General features: G+C 42.3%; 2 protein-coding genes across 3 annotated transcripts; both read right to left on the bottom strand.

The window, feature by feature from the left end:
• Positions 1–7,388: 7,388 nt before the first annotated feature.
• On the bottom strand, positions 7,389–8,740 carry LOC9657759. 2 transcript variants are annotated; one of them, XM_024661900.1, is made up of 3 exons: positions 8,705–8,740; positions 8,109–8,636; positions 7,389–8,058 (listed from the first exon to the last, which is right to left on the bottom strand). In XM_024661900.1, exons 1-3 carry the CDS (start codon positions 8,711–8,713, stop codon positions 7,420–7,422), a joined length of 1,176 nt encoding a protein of 391 aa, XP_024517668.1. In that variant the 5' UTR covers positions 8,714–8,740; the 3' UTR covers positions 7,389–7,419. The 2 variants fall into 2 exon arrangements, with proteins under 2 accessions (XP_024517668.1, XP_024517667.1); XM_024661899.1 differs by having other exon boundaries at positions 8,109–8,732.
• Positions 8,741–11,646: 2,906 nt separating this feature from the next.
• LOC112341564 (pentatricopeptide repeat-containing protein At1g03540-like) lies at positions 11,647–14,589 on the bottom strand. Its single transcript, XM_024661879.1, has 2 exons — positions 12,500–14,589; positions 11,647–11,893 (listed from the first exon to the last, which is right to left on the bottom strand). Exons 1-2 carry the CDS (start codon positions 14,587–14,589, stop codon positions 11,647–11,649), a joined length of 2,337 nt encoding a protein of 778 aa, XP_024517647.1.
• Between the last annotated feature and the right edge of the window lie 358 nt (positions 14,590–14,947).

Below are 14,947 nucleotides of genomic sequence, written 5' to 3'. Positions count from 1 at the left end.
GACAGCGTTGTGGCGGCACTTGTGCTGAGCTGCACTGGCTTTCTGGAAGTTCATCTCTGCATGCTTGTGAAGGAAACCATCTCGAACAATGTTTCTGACTCATTCGAGGCTGAATACCATGTGGAGGACTGGACAACGATAGACGATAAAAAACCCGAGCACCTCAAAAGTGGCAGCTTGTCTATAGAAAATCAGGTTGTGAGGGACGACAGCGACGAGGATGATCCTTTTGGCAGCGGCGAACCAGACAAGAAAGAGATTGAGTCGTACAATGGCAACGATGGCGGTGATATAAACTCGTTCTATCACACTGCTGCTCTGGTCGTGTGGCCCAAGGATTGCAAAATCGTGGCGCTGTGCGACACACAGTCCATCGAAAGTGTAGTGAAGTGGCTCGAGGAGCAGCACAAAAGCGAGCCTGGACGGACGAGTGGGTACTTAGAGCAATACTTGTCTGCCTTGGCAAGTCAGAAATCTGATTCTGATTGGAAGAAGCCTTTTGAGATTCTGTTACAGTTTTGCATCAAGTACGACTTTCGAGACGCAACCTTCTTGGTCATGAAGAAGTGGGGGATGAAGCTCATGGAAACAGCAGCGCAGACTATGGTTGCCGCGGTACAAAAGTATGGATGGGATGAATGCTACAGCGTGGTGATTGAGGGGCTGTTGCAGAAAGAAGATAAGGTGCCTGAGGAGATTGTAAGCTTTGCTGAGCATCTGAGTGAGAGTGGCTTGCAGGAGGCTGCTGTAGTCTTTGCACAGAAGCTCTTGGCGGAGAAAGTCTGCAAGGACGACAGGTTCTTGACACGTTTGCTGCGCTTGTTCGTCACGTGTGGACGTGAAGATGAGGCATGGAAGATTTTGGGTATGGCACCCACACTTGCTAAGTGCTTGGTCCAAATAGTCAAAAAATGGGGAGAGCAGAGCCTTCCTCGCATCGAAGAGTTTTGGGAGAAGACACTGACAGTCAATGAGGCCAGGTGGGAGAGAGAGGCAGAGAAGCCCGAGAGGCATGGAGGATATTTGTCTAGTTACTGTCCAACTTCACCAGAGAAAAAAAAGGAAAAGCTGGCTGAGCTCCAGCAGGAAGGAAGGAGAAGATTTCTGGGAAGTGTTGCGGACATTGTTCTGGCGCTTGAGTCTGAAGGGTGTCATGATGTTGCAATGGCCTTGGCAAGCAAGAGATTCATCAGGGATGTTGACCTCGAAGAGATCTATGGTGGGCTAAGTGAAATTAAGAGTGATGATGCGCTTGTGCTGCTGCGCTTGTGCTGCTATTGACTTTCGACGAGAAGTTCCATGAAGTTGTGAGGACATCGATGTATTGTCGTAGTGGTCTAGGTCTACTAGAGACAGTGGTGAGAATGAAAGAAGCAGCGGGGCTGTTTGGCTTGAAGAAGGATGAAAAGATGACACAGCTCTTCTCGGAACTCTTGTCAAAAGCATTTGTAAAGTTTGGTCACTACCAGGAGCTGGCTGAAGTTGCAATTTGGCTGGGCAATGAGGAAATGGTAGAAAGTATAGTAAAGCATGTGAGAAGTGGTGATTCTTATCTTTTTGAGGATGAAGAAGATGCTGAAGATGCTGAAGATGCTGAAGATTTTGCTGAAGAATTGGTTGAGAGAGCGAAGACATGGGACGATGTTGGTAGAAACGGGTTGAAGAAAGTGATCAATGCTAAAATTCACTTCTTTTCAGGCAATGAAGATCATAACGAGGTGAGTAGCAGCGATGAAAGGGTAGATGATGTGGACGAAGAAGATGAGGAGGAAGAAGAAGAAAATGAGAAAGGAACTAAACGCCAAAAACTAAACCCGAGGGTTGAGCGTGTTGAGTATGACCAAAGGTTGGAAAACTCAAATGCCAAGATCGAGAGGCTGCGTAAGCTTCTGAACAATTTGGCGTGAATGTCTTTATTTTGATTTATTTCAGTCTTATTATTCCTATTTAAAAGTAGCACGCTTTTTACGTCTTTTTGATAGGTAGTTTCAAATCACCATCTGGTGCCACAGTTAAGCGACTACAGTCTCGCTCATCCCGATTGATGATGCTACCATGCCATCCAGCTTCGACTTCCATCACTCGATCCACCCTCTGTTGTCATGGCACAGATCCCATCCGACCTTGGCTGAAAGAGTTTCATTGTCGAGCTTGATGCAAACTTTGGCAATGTGTTGACCGACGAAGTTGACCTAGGCAGCTTGGATCTTGTAAACCTTGTATATGCCTTGGAACGAGCTTCCCGGTTGTGCTCGGATCCTTGATTGAAAAAGTGTACGGTATTGTCCCCTTTCATATCGAGCCAAGAGCTTGATGTCCTCTGCACATCGAGGAGCTTGTTGTTCATCTCCATGGAAGTGTCAGCAGTTTACATCCATCCCTGTGGACTGTGGAGCTTTCCAATGCCAAGCTTGTCATCAACAATGGTGAGGAACTGCTTTAGCTGGGAGATGGCAAACATTCCACTGATGGCCTCGAACGTGAATGGAATAATCTTGATTCCCTGCTCCACTGTTTCAATCATAAATGTGAGAATTTGGCTTAGTAGTATCATATAGGCAGTGCAATTGTGTCTCACCTTGAAATATGGCTCTTGAAGCCTGCCAAGAGGAAGTGAAACTGGAAAGAGATCGAAGCTCTACCACACCAGCTCTTTCTTCATGTTTCATAGTCATCATGGAGAACCACAAGAGGACAGTCTTTTCCTTTAACTTTCTTTTAGGAATTACTTTCCAAATCCTTCAAAGTGACTATATTAATTTAATATTTGATAATTAGTATTTACACTAATTATTTAAGTTGCATACGGCTATTGATATTGTTCCATGAGTGAGTGACTGAAGGTAACTTGTTGTGCTACCTCTTTATAGTCTAGGGATATCTTCAATTTAAACTTCAAAATCTCATTGCGAGAAAGTGAACTTAAACCTTTTAAGAAATAACTTTAAGCATTTTCATCACTCATATTTGCAATCATAATGTATTTCTGAGCAAACACATTAATGTAATGTATAAAGTCCCCTCACTGCTTTAACTGCTGCAGCTTTGTATACCAAGATCGTCCAGCAAGTATTCCTTATAGATGTGAGACCACATCTTGGTCCAACTTTTAGTCTGCCCTTTTTCAGCATATACCTGGTGCCACCAAGTTTTAGCATGATTGGTGAGAAAGTATTGTGTACACATAACTTTCGTATAATTATCTATGTCTACCACTACATATTGTAAACCTAATTTTCTAAAACTTAATAGTCCCGCATGCCTCTAAAATTGGGTGGTTTCCAAGGCTTAAACTTTGAAACTCGTGCAACTAGGGGCAATTGCAAAAATTCATTGTCCTCAGAACTTAAAGAAGAGTCTAGTTGCCTAGGTTTAACTAGTTTAGCTGCCTTAGCTTCTTTCTTCTTCTTCTTATTCTCCTTCTTCAATTTGCGAATTTCCTTTTGCAAATTCTTGATCTCAACTTCTTGAGCTGTATGCTATAATGCCATAAAATCTGGCTCTTCCTCTTCTAACTTAGCCTTAGCCTTATCCGCAACATCTTTAGCATCCTCTTGATTTGCCCATCTAAAAGTTTCAACATATTCAGCACGGTTCCTTTTCACCATCCTGTTAGCTACATATATACCTCTATTAGTAATTGAATATATATACAATGTTCTTACCAAATGGTACAATCCAATTAATCATATACAAGTTGTCTATATATGCAACTTGAGTTAGAAAATCTGACAAAAGTTGAATAAGAATCACTGAGATAATTCTTTTGATACCAAATGTAACACACCTAAATTTGGAGTTGGACTCCAAGCTCGTTACACTACGAAACTAGGGTCCAATACACTTACAATCCCATGAGTATCAACTCCCCATATCTAGCATTTGCATGCTAAATAGTGTCACCCACCCCCCCCCCCCCCCCCCCCCCCGTGAGGAACACATGCTTTGGGCTTTCACCTGAAGCCTCCTTTAGTACCGAGATTTAATCTTTAAGACAAGTGTGAAACTTACTAAATATAGAATGATGCTAGATCACAAATCTAGAAGCAGAAAACAACACCATATGGTTCAAGACACTCTCTACATTCTGTAGATATGCCCCTTGGGTAGATCTAGACACTTACTATAAATAACATATGGATCTAGAATGGAACCAACATATAGAGCATGATAGCAAGAGTGTTTGGTAAATACGGTAAGCTATCATATAATGATATTGAGGGCCTAGACTTAATACGTGAAGGTTTTTACCAAGCTAGTGCAAGACATAGCAAAATAAAACTAACAAAGTGGGCCAAGTATGTTTGGTTAAATAGACATTTAGAAATTCTTTCTTCATGCTCATCTGGCCAAGTACAAATGCTAAATCCAATTTACTAATACTTGGACAAAAGAGGCTAATAAAAGGAACTAGCAATACTAATCTCTTGGCATCATGGCAGTAAGAAGAGAGTGTCTATAAGGACTAGCTGACAAATATCTTTGGATACCCAAAGTTACATTCGCAACAATTATCTACTTCCCTATTAGATGTGTTTATCTTTAGTTTAGGTTTAAAGCCTATACCATACTAGCTGATGAAGTATTTATATTCTTATATGAGGCCACTAATATATTGAAATTGCAATAGACTTTATTTAGCTCTAACTTCATTTTGAGTGCTAATCTTGGTATTAGGAACCGCATTACAAATAAAGCCAAGATTAAAGAGGATTGCAATGGGATAAGACAAATAATACAATAATGCAGAAAATCTAACTAATGCCTTGTATATAACATTTTTATCACCTTTTACTTTACCTCACTTATCTACATATATAGGGATGATAAAATATAGGGGTTACAAACTATAAGTGGCCTTAGTGGCTAAATTTAGCATTACTATAGTGTTAAAAGGGGAACAATAAATGCATGTACAAAATTAATTCAAAGAGAAATAACTTGCAACCATCAACAAAGCCCATCTAAGGGAAGACATAGCTGGAAAGGAAGAGGATAAAGGGTGCTACTCAACAAGCACTAAAAGCATATATTACAACTAAAAAATATATCTTTAATGTTTTCTATAAACAACCTTTTTTGCAAAAGCTAAAAACATGGTTGTGTGATGCCTTTGGGTGAAAGTGGTTATATCCTTGACTTCTTCACTGGCACAAAGGCTTGGTTGAAATGCTTTTAGATTACATTGTGATCTTGGTATTATGCAATGGTTTTAGTGTGTTATCATAATGAAATCTCTTAAAAGATACCCCACATGAAGGTTGTAGTTGAGTTTATGAAGAAGCATCCAGAGTATTATAACATGCATGTTAAGAGAAGCTAACTATTATATCAAAGGTAGAATGCATGAAGAAGAAAGTAACCTAATACTTATATATGTGTGAATTTTGTATGGATTAAGATATAGTTATAATAATATATAATTATAATAATATAGCTATATATAATTATTATATAATTTATACCAGATATTTTTTATTTTAATTTATTACACAAGAATATTCTTAGCATTCTCAAAAAACACATTCTTGCGAGGTATGTGCTTTTGGAGGGGGTTGGCAAAAAGGGAGCTATGTGAGATATACAGGCAGTCTTTACTCAACCTTACCCGACAGCAAAAGGAAGCACGATGAGAGTGAGCCTGTGCTATTTGCGGAGGTGATGAAGCAGAGCGCGTGGAAGGGAGGGTTTTGCATCTAAGAGAGCCCTCCCGACGACGATGGCATGGTAACTTTCTAAAGTTTTTTCACTCGTGAGGTTTTAGAATGCCTTTTTTTTTTCACATCCAGCCTCGAGCTAGAGCGAAATGAGTGTCCGACGGAGCAAGTCAAGGTAGTGTCTCTCTCTTTTCTTTTTTACTTTCTGGAGCTGCTAAACTCGGATGAACAGGTAATTTATAGTGGATTTGGATACAGCAAAGGTTGGGACTGGATTTCCTATGGCCAAACCAGGACCTGTAGAAAGTGGTGCTTACGAGAAGTCAGGCTGGAACCTTAATAACTTCGCAACAGCCCGCGGATCAATTCTTTGTTTCGAAGGCGTCAGGAGTAGTTGTCCCGTGGGTTTACATCGGCATGAGCCTGTCCTCGTTTTGCTGGGTGAGTGAGCTTCTTCTATCCGTTTTGTTGTGTGAAAGTATTGAGTTTGCATTGCAGCATGTCGAGGATCACTTTTTCTACTCCATAAATTATGTGCATTTTGGAGTGGAAAAAGTTTGGTACAGTGTTGCGAGAAGTTCTGCAACTATGCTGGAGGACACCATAGAAGAGACACCTGCCAGATTTGTTTATGAACCAGGTAAGTTCTTCTCTATTTAAGCGTTAGCACAAATTTGTGGGGCGACGAGTGTCAAAGTGGTCAACTAAAGATGCCGTGAGCGCCTGGAATGCCCGAAAGTCACTTGAAGTCAAGGCATGTCTGCCAGAGTGGCTCTAATAGTGAGGCTTAGTTGCAATGTTTGATTGTCATGTATGATTCCTGTCTAAAAAGAGAAAAAGAGAGATTTTCTTTCTTTTCTTTGCAACTACCTGTTGTTGCTGTGGCTACTGGTGACGATGACATGGTAATTTTCTACTCAGTTTTGCCAGAGGCTCCAGCTTTTTACCCGAACAAGACTGTAAGTTTTGTCGAAGTTTCAAACGCCCGGACTGTTATGCCGCGGAAGACCACAAGAAGCGCTCCAAGCGCTTCTGAGTCGGCTGGCGTTAAACCAGTATGTGCCAAGTTCTTCTCCATTTGGATCCTTTCCTGCAATTCTCTGGGCAAAACAAAACCGAACGAAGAGGAGGCATGCTCGGTCAACATCTTCAAGTGTTTGCCGCCAGAAAGGAGCCCTGACGCCATCAGCCTCGGCTGCGTCTATGCAAGTCTTAACCGCTGCGAAGAGCAGTTTGTCGTGAGAAACAGCCGTGGACAACCCAGTCAATCGGAGCAAAGCTAACCTGCGTCTGCGCGAAGTAGGATTCCAGTAACTCCTTCACAAGATTTTCTGGGCCTCTGTCATTTGGTCGCTGGCATTCATCACGATTACGCCGCCCGTCTTTGTTATTCCACACTGTCAGTTTTGAGACTCCCAAGTTTCAAGGATACGAGAGGTGGGACTGACTTGAAGTTCCTGAAATGTCCAAAGTGAGACATGTACTAGAAATGTCGTGGTCAAGCCGCCAATAAACGGTGTGGGAGCCCTTCGGCGGTTGAGCTCGGGAGGCGTTTGCTTGTCGTAGATGGATCCTGGTAAGCTTCTTCTTCCTGGGATCCAACCTGGGTCGAGTTTTTTTGGCGCCTCCTTTGGGACTCGTGGATAATTTGCGAGGAGGCTGCCGCACTCGGCGAGGGCCTCCACCGCCGAGTACGTGCGGATCTTTTAAACTTTAAGAAGCATACACCTCTTTCTTTAATTTTCCTTCGTTATGTTTGATCTTAAGATACCATCTTTCCAAACTTTGTCTCGCTCTCCACTGTGGCCAGCACAGTGAAGCGACTATAGTCTCCAGCGAAAACGTCCCATAACGCCGATCCAAACATCTCCTCGCTCGTCCCGGTCGAAGCTACCATCCAGATGCTGCCATTCCCACCAGCTTCGACTTCCATCGCTCGATCCGTCTCCACGAATGCATCCTCCGCTGTCGCAGCACAGATCCCATCCGAGTTTCGGATGATCTCACACTTGAGCTTGGTGACCTTAATGCTGAAAGTGTTTCTGTTTTCGAGCTTCATGCAAACTTTGGCGATGGGTCGGCCCAGGTCGTCGAAGTTGAACGAGGCGGCTTGGATCTTGGCGGTGGATCTGGCTGGCACGGGGAGCTCACCAGTCTTTTCAGCCGAAACCTTGTACATGCCGTGGAAGTTCTCCTTGAACCAGTACTCGAGCTTGACGGAGTACGGCACCACTGTTCCTGGTTCCAGCCCCCCGTGCTCACCCACGTGATCCTTGAGCGAGAAAGTGTACGGTATCGTCACCTTTCGTGACGATCGAGCCGAGAGCGTCATGTTGTGGTCGATCCTCTGCACATCGAGGAGCTTGTTGTTCATCTCCATGGAAACGTTCGTGTAGACAAGCTGGAAATCCAGAAGTTTACATGAGAAAAAATAAGAGAACTCGTCTATACCTGGATTGGAAGAGGATTGCCATTCTTGACTCGAGCTTCAAGGCTGAGCATGACCTCGTCCGGAGTGATTCTCACGAAGCGCGATCCATTGAGCATCCCTGTGGGAGGAACAAAGTTGCGGAGCTTTCCAATGCCAAGCTTGTCATCGACAATGGTGAGGAACTGCTTTAGCTTGGAGATGGTGATGGCAAACATCCCACGGATGACCTCGAAACAATTCACCCTCGCTCGAATCGTGAATGGAATAATCCTTCCTGCGCTTCCACTCCTGCTGGGATTCCCAGGTCCACCGTTTCCCGGTGGCTTGACGTTCTTGTAAGCAAACTGGAGTGGCACCTTGATCACTTCAGAAGTTCGAGGCTGAATTGCGCAGGAGTGCTGGACCTGCTTGACGATCACCGGGTGATCTTCGGAGCTTACAGCCAGATCTTCGACCAGAAACTCAATGTCCACCAGATGTAGAGCTTCAGGATTTGGATTGTCTACTTCCAGATCCACATCCATGTCGACTTGCTCGTCCATTATAGACTTGACACACATTCCAACTATCTCAGCTCTCGCTGAATCCTGCGAGACTACGAGAACATCACACTTACCCGTGTCATTCATTGCCATATTAATCGATAAAACGCTTGCTACACAATTTCCTCACCATTGGACATTACACCGATTTATATATCTGAGCGTGTAGTTTTCTATAAGCTTTCCTGGATCCCTTCCTTGATTGCTGAGCAATGGCAAGGAATCGCTAAACTTACAAGTTAAATTGGTGTGAGACTTTTTTGTAAACTGAGATATATCTAAAATATGTTTGAATATTTTAGAATATTCTACTATCTAACGGTTGTTATTTATGTAGGTTAATAGTTTATAAACATGTTTATAATTTATAAATTTCCTAAATACTTCCTAGTATATTCTAGTTTATTCTACTATCTATGTAATAAGATTAATTTTGAGTTTATAAATTATAAACTTCCAATTGATAAATTTAATTAAATATAATAAACACTACTATTAAGAAAACCAAATATTGCTGCATTCAAGGTATAAAAAATATTTTTATTAAGTAAATTATATAAAAATTCTAAAACATTTATGCAAATTCTTACATGGGTAAACATATTGTCATTATGCTCTAAAAATAGTAATGGAAATGCTTTAGATAGATTATCCACAGATAACTATAACACATGTAACTATATTGTTCCTAAATTAATGCAGTAATAATAATATTTAAATTAACATATGAACGTCTTGAAAATTTTAAAAATACTATACTACTTGTTAAATGTGATGCAACTGTAATAGAATCTTTTATTGGTGAAACATTATCTCAATATCTTGTAAAATATTTCAAAGTATTAAAAAAAAGTTGAAATTTAGCAACATTTCCTATTTTGGTGGTATGGATATGCAAATTTTTAACTTTATGTTACTAGAAATCATCATAATAAATTTATTCAACAAATAATTTAAATTATTATAAAATAAATATTTTTATCATTTCAGTGTGAATTAATATTTATTTATATAATAATAAATCATCATATTGAAATTGGATAAATATTTATTTATTAGAAATAGTATAAAACCTCTGAATGAAAATTTCAGCTTAACATTAAACCTATATGCATGCTAGTGTTAACAAATATATAAAATAGTAAAGAGATATGAAATAGTAGTTTTCATGAATTTATTGAATATGGTCAATTCCAAATAAAGCAACTGTTATTTTGTTTAACAGTCATTATTGTATAGTAAATACTAAAGCCATGCATTATAAATGCTATTTTACTGGATAAAAGAAGGTAATATTAAAATATATAATATAGAAAAGTATGGAAAACATTGTAATTAATGATTTATTGTTTTCATGCTTTCATGTTATAAATTGCAATAACTCTTATTTATAGCAAGAAATTTGTAATGATAGCTTTTGGGGGGAGCTATACTTAGGGTGGCTTAACAAAAAATTATAGCAGTCTGCCAAATATATGAAAAAAAAACACATATATGCTTAAATTGTTGTAATACATGTGTGACTCATTAAATAATATTTTGACGACTTTTCTTTTACACATAGGCATGCATTGTTGCCTACAATATATGCATAACAAAGTCCAAATATACAATTTTTTGCATTGCATAAATTTTAACTCTACATCAATTTTTTTAACACATTAGTAAGGTTTAGACTTATGGCTTTTGAGCATGATTTTTTCCAATGGGCAAATTAAATTTTTGAGCATATTTTGGATATTATAAGTTAAGTTTGCCATTGCTATATGATTGGGGTTATTTCTTTGGTGAAGGTAATTATATGCTTATGACTAATCTTGTTTGCTAAAGGAACAAAAGTTGGTGGCCATGACCAAAAAGCACTAATTAAGCACTCCATTATAATGTGTGATGTTTTGACAAGACGAAAATCTCTCATTCAATACCTCAATTTTGGTGATGGTACTTATTGTCCAATTACTCCATAAATCACTTTGGTGATGGTATTTATTGTCCTATTGCTCTACAAATCAGTCATGAATTTCATCTTTACATAACATTGTAAATGGAAAAGAAAAGTTCTCATATAATATTAATTACCATTATATTCTTGCTTACATAAAACTTGTGTCGGTACTTTTTCATGTAAACCCCTTGTTAAATTTGTAATGACATCATGTTATATAGGATAACGTGGCAGTTTAACGTGTCATACCTTATGTATATACATGTACTTGCCCAGCAAATGTTAGGTGGCTTACAAAGAGGTGGATGTGTGGAGAGTCTTTGACCGGATGGAGAGGCATGACATTGTCTCGTGGACGACACTGATGCTCGAATACGTCCAGGTGGAGCAAGCACCGGCTGCACTGGATCTCTTCTCACGGATGCAGCAAGTCCAAGGCCTGGTACTTGATGCTCCAACTTACGCTGTTGTGCTCTGGGCCTGTGGGAGCTCCATGGCTCTGGAGACCAGAAGGGCCATCCACCAGCAGATCCATCACGCCGAGAGGGAGGCTGAGGTGGTCATCGTGAATTCTCTGCTGGGCTTTTACGGACAGTCCGGCTGTATGGCGGAAGCTCGTGAAGTTTTTGACTCGGTGGCCAGTGCGGGATGTGATGCCATGACTTGGAACATGATCATCGCCGGCTACTGCCACCAGGGAGACATAGCCTCAAGCTCTCAGGCTCTTCAAGAGGATGCTGGAGGATCACTGGCAATGTACTTCAGATTCTTCAGCTTCCCCTCCTTTGACAACTTAAAGAACTCCCTTGACGCCTTCAAGTTGCACACCTTCATGTCACTCTCATACCTTGCATCACCCACACCCGCTGCCACAGCTCCAGGATTCAAGCATAGGCCAGCTCTTCATTTCTGGCACACTCCCTCACCAGCCCTGCCTATGGTGCTGCTCACGCACTGTGCACAAGTGAGTTGATCCCAAAAGGAGCCTGGATTGTGTGCCCAACTACCATTCTACTTGCCCCTGTTATCCCTGTGAGCACCTCCTTTAGGAGCTTACAGACGCACAAACTCTCACAGGAATGCCCACACAACTGTGTTGAAGCAAAGCAGCCATGGAGCCTTAGGAGTGCATTGTGTAACACCTGTCACCACACCCTCTTCCTTTCCCAGCCACATGTGCATCCCACCCATTGGCCACCACAACATTGAGCCGATATTCCTACTAACCATGGCCACCAGCTCTGGCCTGGGCCTAGGGTGGCCTCCCCTTCCCCAGAACCATATGGCCCTGGATTGGACGGCTGTGGGGGTCTGTGCCCTTCATTTTTATTATTATAGATAGCATACCCCATGATAAAACATTATATAAATAATTATGTTTTGATTGTTTATAAAGCAATTGAAAAGTGATTGTGTACATAATATTTTTGCATGCAACTCAAAATAAAAAAAATAAAACCACACATGTAAATATATAATGCTCCTATGCATAATCACATATTTATTGCCATACTTATTTTATATATATATATATATATATATATATATATATATAAATACTTTCTTTTTTTAATTAATAAATGGCTATTTAATATATATTTAAGCTAGCAATAATAATGTGCTAGAGTTTTTTATTTGGTCTTTGATAAACTAAGAAATGCATCCAGAATAAAAAGTGACAAGGCATTTATTTACTAAATTTTATCTTTGAAAACCTAAATTCTACTGTTAAATTAGATTTTTTATTTGGAAATTCTAAGCACATTTATTTTATGTTAAATAAAATAAGTAACAATACTCTTTTTTTCTTTATAGATAATTTACTGCTATAAATAAATTTAAACAATAAAATCTTCTGTTTTTAAGTAACGTTTATTATTGTTGAGAACCTTTATGACCATAGATACTAGACATCAACACGTACGTTGCCCCTTCTTTCTCATCGATTCTCAGTAACTCATCGTACGCTAGCTTTCCTACGGCCACATTGTTCCACTTGTTACACGCGCCTAGCAGCGTCGTCCACGCGAAAGCATCGGCTTTAACCGGCATGGAGTCCAATACCTCAGCGGCCAGCTCCAGCTCGTTTGCTCGGCCAAGCATATCGATCAAGCAGGTGTAGTGCTCCACGTCCGGCTTGATTCCAAACTTTGGGGAGCTCATCGCCTGGAACACCCTCCTGCCCCTGTCCACCAGACCAGCGTGAGCACAAGCGCTCAAGACCGAATTGAATGTGAGCTTGTCGGCCTGCAACCCCTCCAGGAGCATCTGGTCGAAGAGCTGGAAGACAAGATCACTGTCGCCCAGTCGGCTATATCCTGCTATGAGCGATGTCCAGGTGACCGAGTCCATCGCCGTTGCTAGAGCAGTGAAGAGCTCGTGAGCCTCGGACATGCGACCGCATCTTCCATAAGTGTCTACTAAAGAGTTGCTCATCACTGCCGAGCTCTCCATGCCGAGCCTGCAAACCTCTGCGTGGATTTTCCTCGCGGCACCCACGGCCATCATGCCACCACAGGCCTTGAGCGCCGCTATAAAGCTGAGAGAATCCGGTTCCAAGCCTTCTCCATCTCCATCCTTGGACTTCATGCGGAAGAACAGCTCTAGAGCCTGATCTTCCTCCCTGTTCTCCACATAGCCGAGCATCATCGCGTTGTGGACCGCTACTGTGCGTTGAGGCATCGCGTCGAAGACCTTGCGAGCGTCTGGCATGCTGCCACACTTGGCATACAAGTTCACCAAGCTGGTCGAGAGAAACAAGACCGAGTCGTAGCCAGAGTTCGCTGCTCGGAAGTGGATAGCTCTCCCTGCGTCGAGAGAATTGCTCTTGACAAGCTTGCCGGCGACCATCTTGCCTTCTTCTCTGGATGATAGCCCTGTGCAGGCCTTGATCGCAGCAACATACGTGATAGAACACCCCTTGAGTGTCATGCTTGACACCAAGTCGAGAACCATCTCTTCCTCCGAGTTCTCGCCATATCCCAGCACCAAAACGTTCCATAGCACCAGGTCATGGCAAGGCATCCTATCGAAGACCGTCCGAGCATCTCTCATGCTCCCACACTTAGCGTACATGGCGATCAAGCCGCTTGTGACGAGCATGTTTTTGTCACACTTGTTCTTCACAGCGAGGGAGTGGACGCGCATTCCCTTCTCCAGCGATTCAACCTTGATCGCAACTCTCCCATTTCCCAGCATCCTGCCTCCTTCCTTCGCTGCCATCGCCGCGCAAGCCTTGAGAGCAGCAACAAAAGTCAGATAATTCGGAGAACACTCCATCCTAGAGGAGAGAAACAACTGCAAAGCCATCTCACCTTCGCCATTGTCAACGTATCCGAGCAGCAGCGCGTTCCAAGACACCACGTCCTTGTCCACCATCGCCTCAAAAACTCTTCGAGCTTCCACCATGCTCCCACACTTCGCATACATATCCACCAGCGAGTTCATGAGATAGCTGTCGGAGCACCAGCCATTTCTTTCCGCTCGGTGATGGATCCCAGTCCCGATCTGGAGAGACTCCACCTTGACAAGCCTTCCATCCTCGAGTTTCTTCCACTCTTCTTTGGCAGCCAAAGTCGTGCAAGCCTTGAGAGCCGCCACAAAAGTTCGAGCGTTGGCTTCCTCGTGAGCGGCGGCAAAGAGCTTCATAGCCAGCTCTTCCTGTCCATTCTCCGCCAGCGCCATCATCAGAGCGTTCCAGGAGACGATGTCATGGACCGGCATTCTCTGGAAGACGCTGCGCGCATTCTCCAGGCTCCCACACTTGGCATACATGTTGATAATGCTGCTCCCCACGTAGAAATCGAGCTTCTCCTCGCTATCGATCACCCGCGAGTGTAGAAACCTGCCGGCGTCCAAGTCCCGCGTGACGCCACACGCCTTGAGGGCCGCCAGAAAGAGCTGAGCTCTCGAACTGGGGATTTCCTTTCGAGAGCTCTCCCATCTCTCCAAGATGAGATTCTTGACAACCCTGCTCGTCGTGACCAGCGGACAGGAGCCTCTCCCCAAATGCATGCCCCGATTCACGAAAATCGGCCGCCCCTCGCGAGAATCTCATCCTCAGACGCGAAACCACACCTGCTCTCATTGTAGATCATCTGGCGAATCCCGGATGAGTCGAAATCATCGCATTCTTTACCTAGCTCAAGAACCCTAAGAAAATAGAAAGGGTTTAAGGTTTAATAGAAACTTTATACTAAAGGGAAAGAGTTATACGACTTGCATGTATATATTTGGCATCTTATTTATATGTATTCGCATCTGGGATCTTCTGGCTTGAGGGTTGGCAACGATCCACGAAAATGAAAATGGAAAGAGGCTGTCGGCAATGTTTTGGGAGAATTAAAACGTTGCATGTGCTTCTCGTGATGAG

The sequence above is a fragment of the Selaginella moellendorffii genome, unplaced genomic scaffold (genome assembly GCF_000143415.4).
Source record: "Selaginella moellendorffii unplaced genomic scaffold, v1.0 SELMOscaffold_86, whole genome shotgun sequence".
Taxonomy (NCBI): Eukaryota; Viridiplantae; Streptophyta; class Lycopodiopsida; order Selaginellales; family Selaginellaceae; genus Selaginella; species Selaginella moellendorffii.
This window is presented reverse-complemented; position numbering and strand designations above follow the sequence as displayed.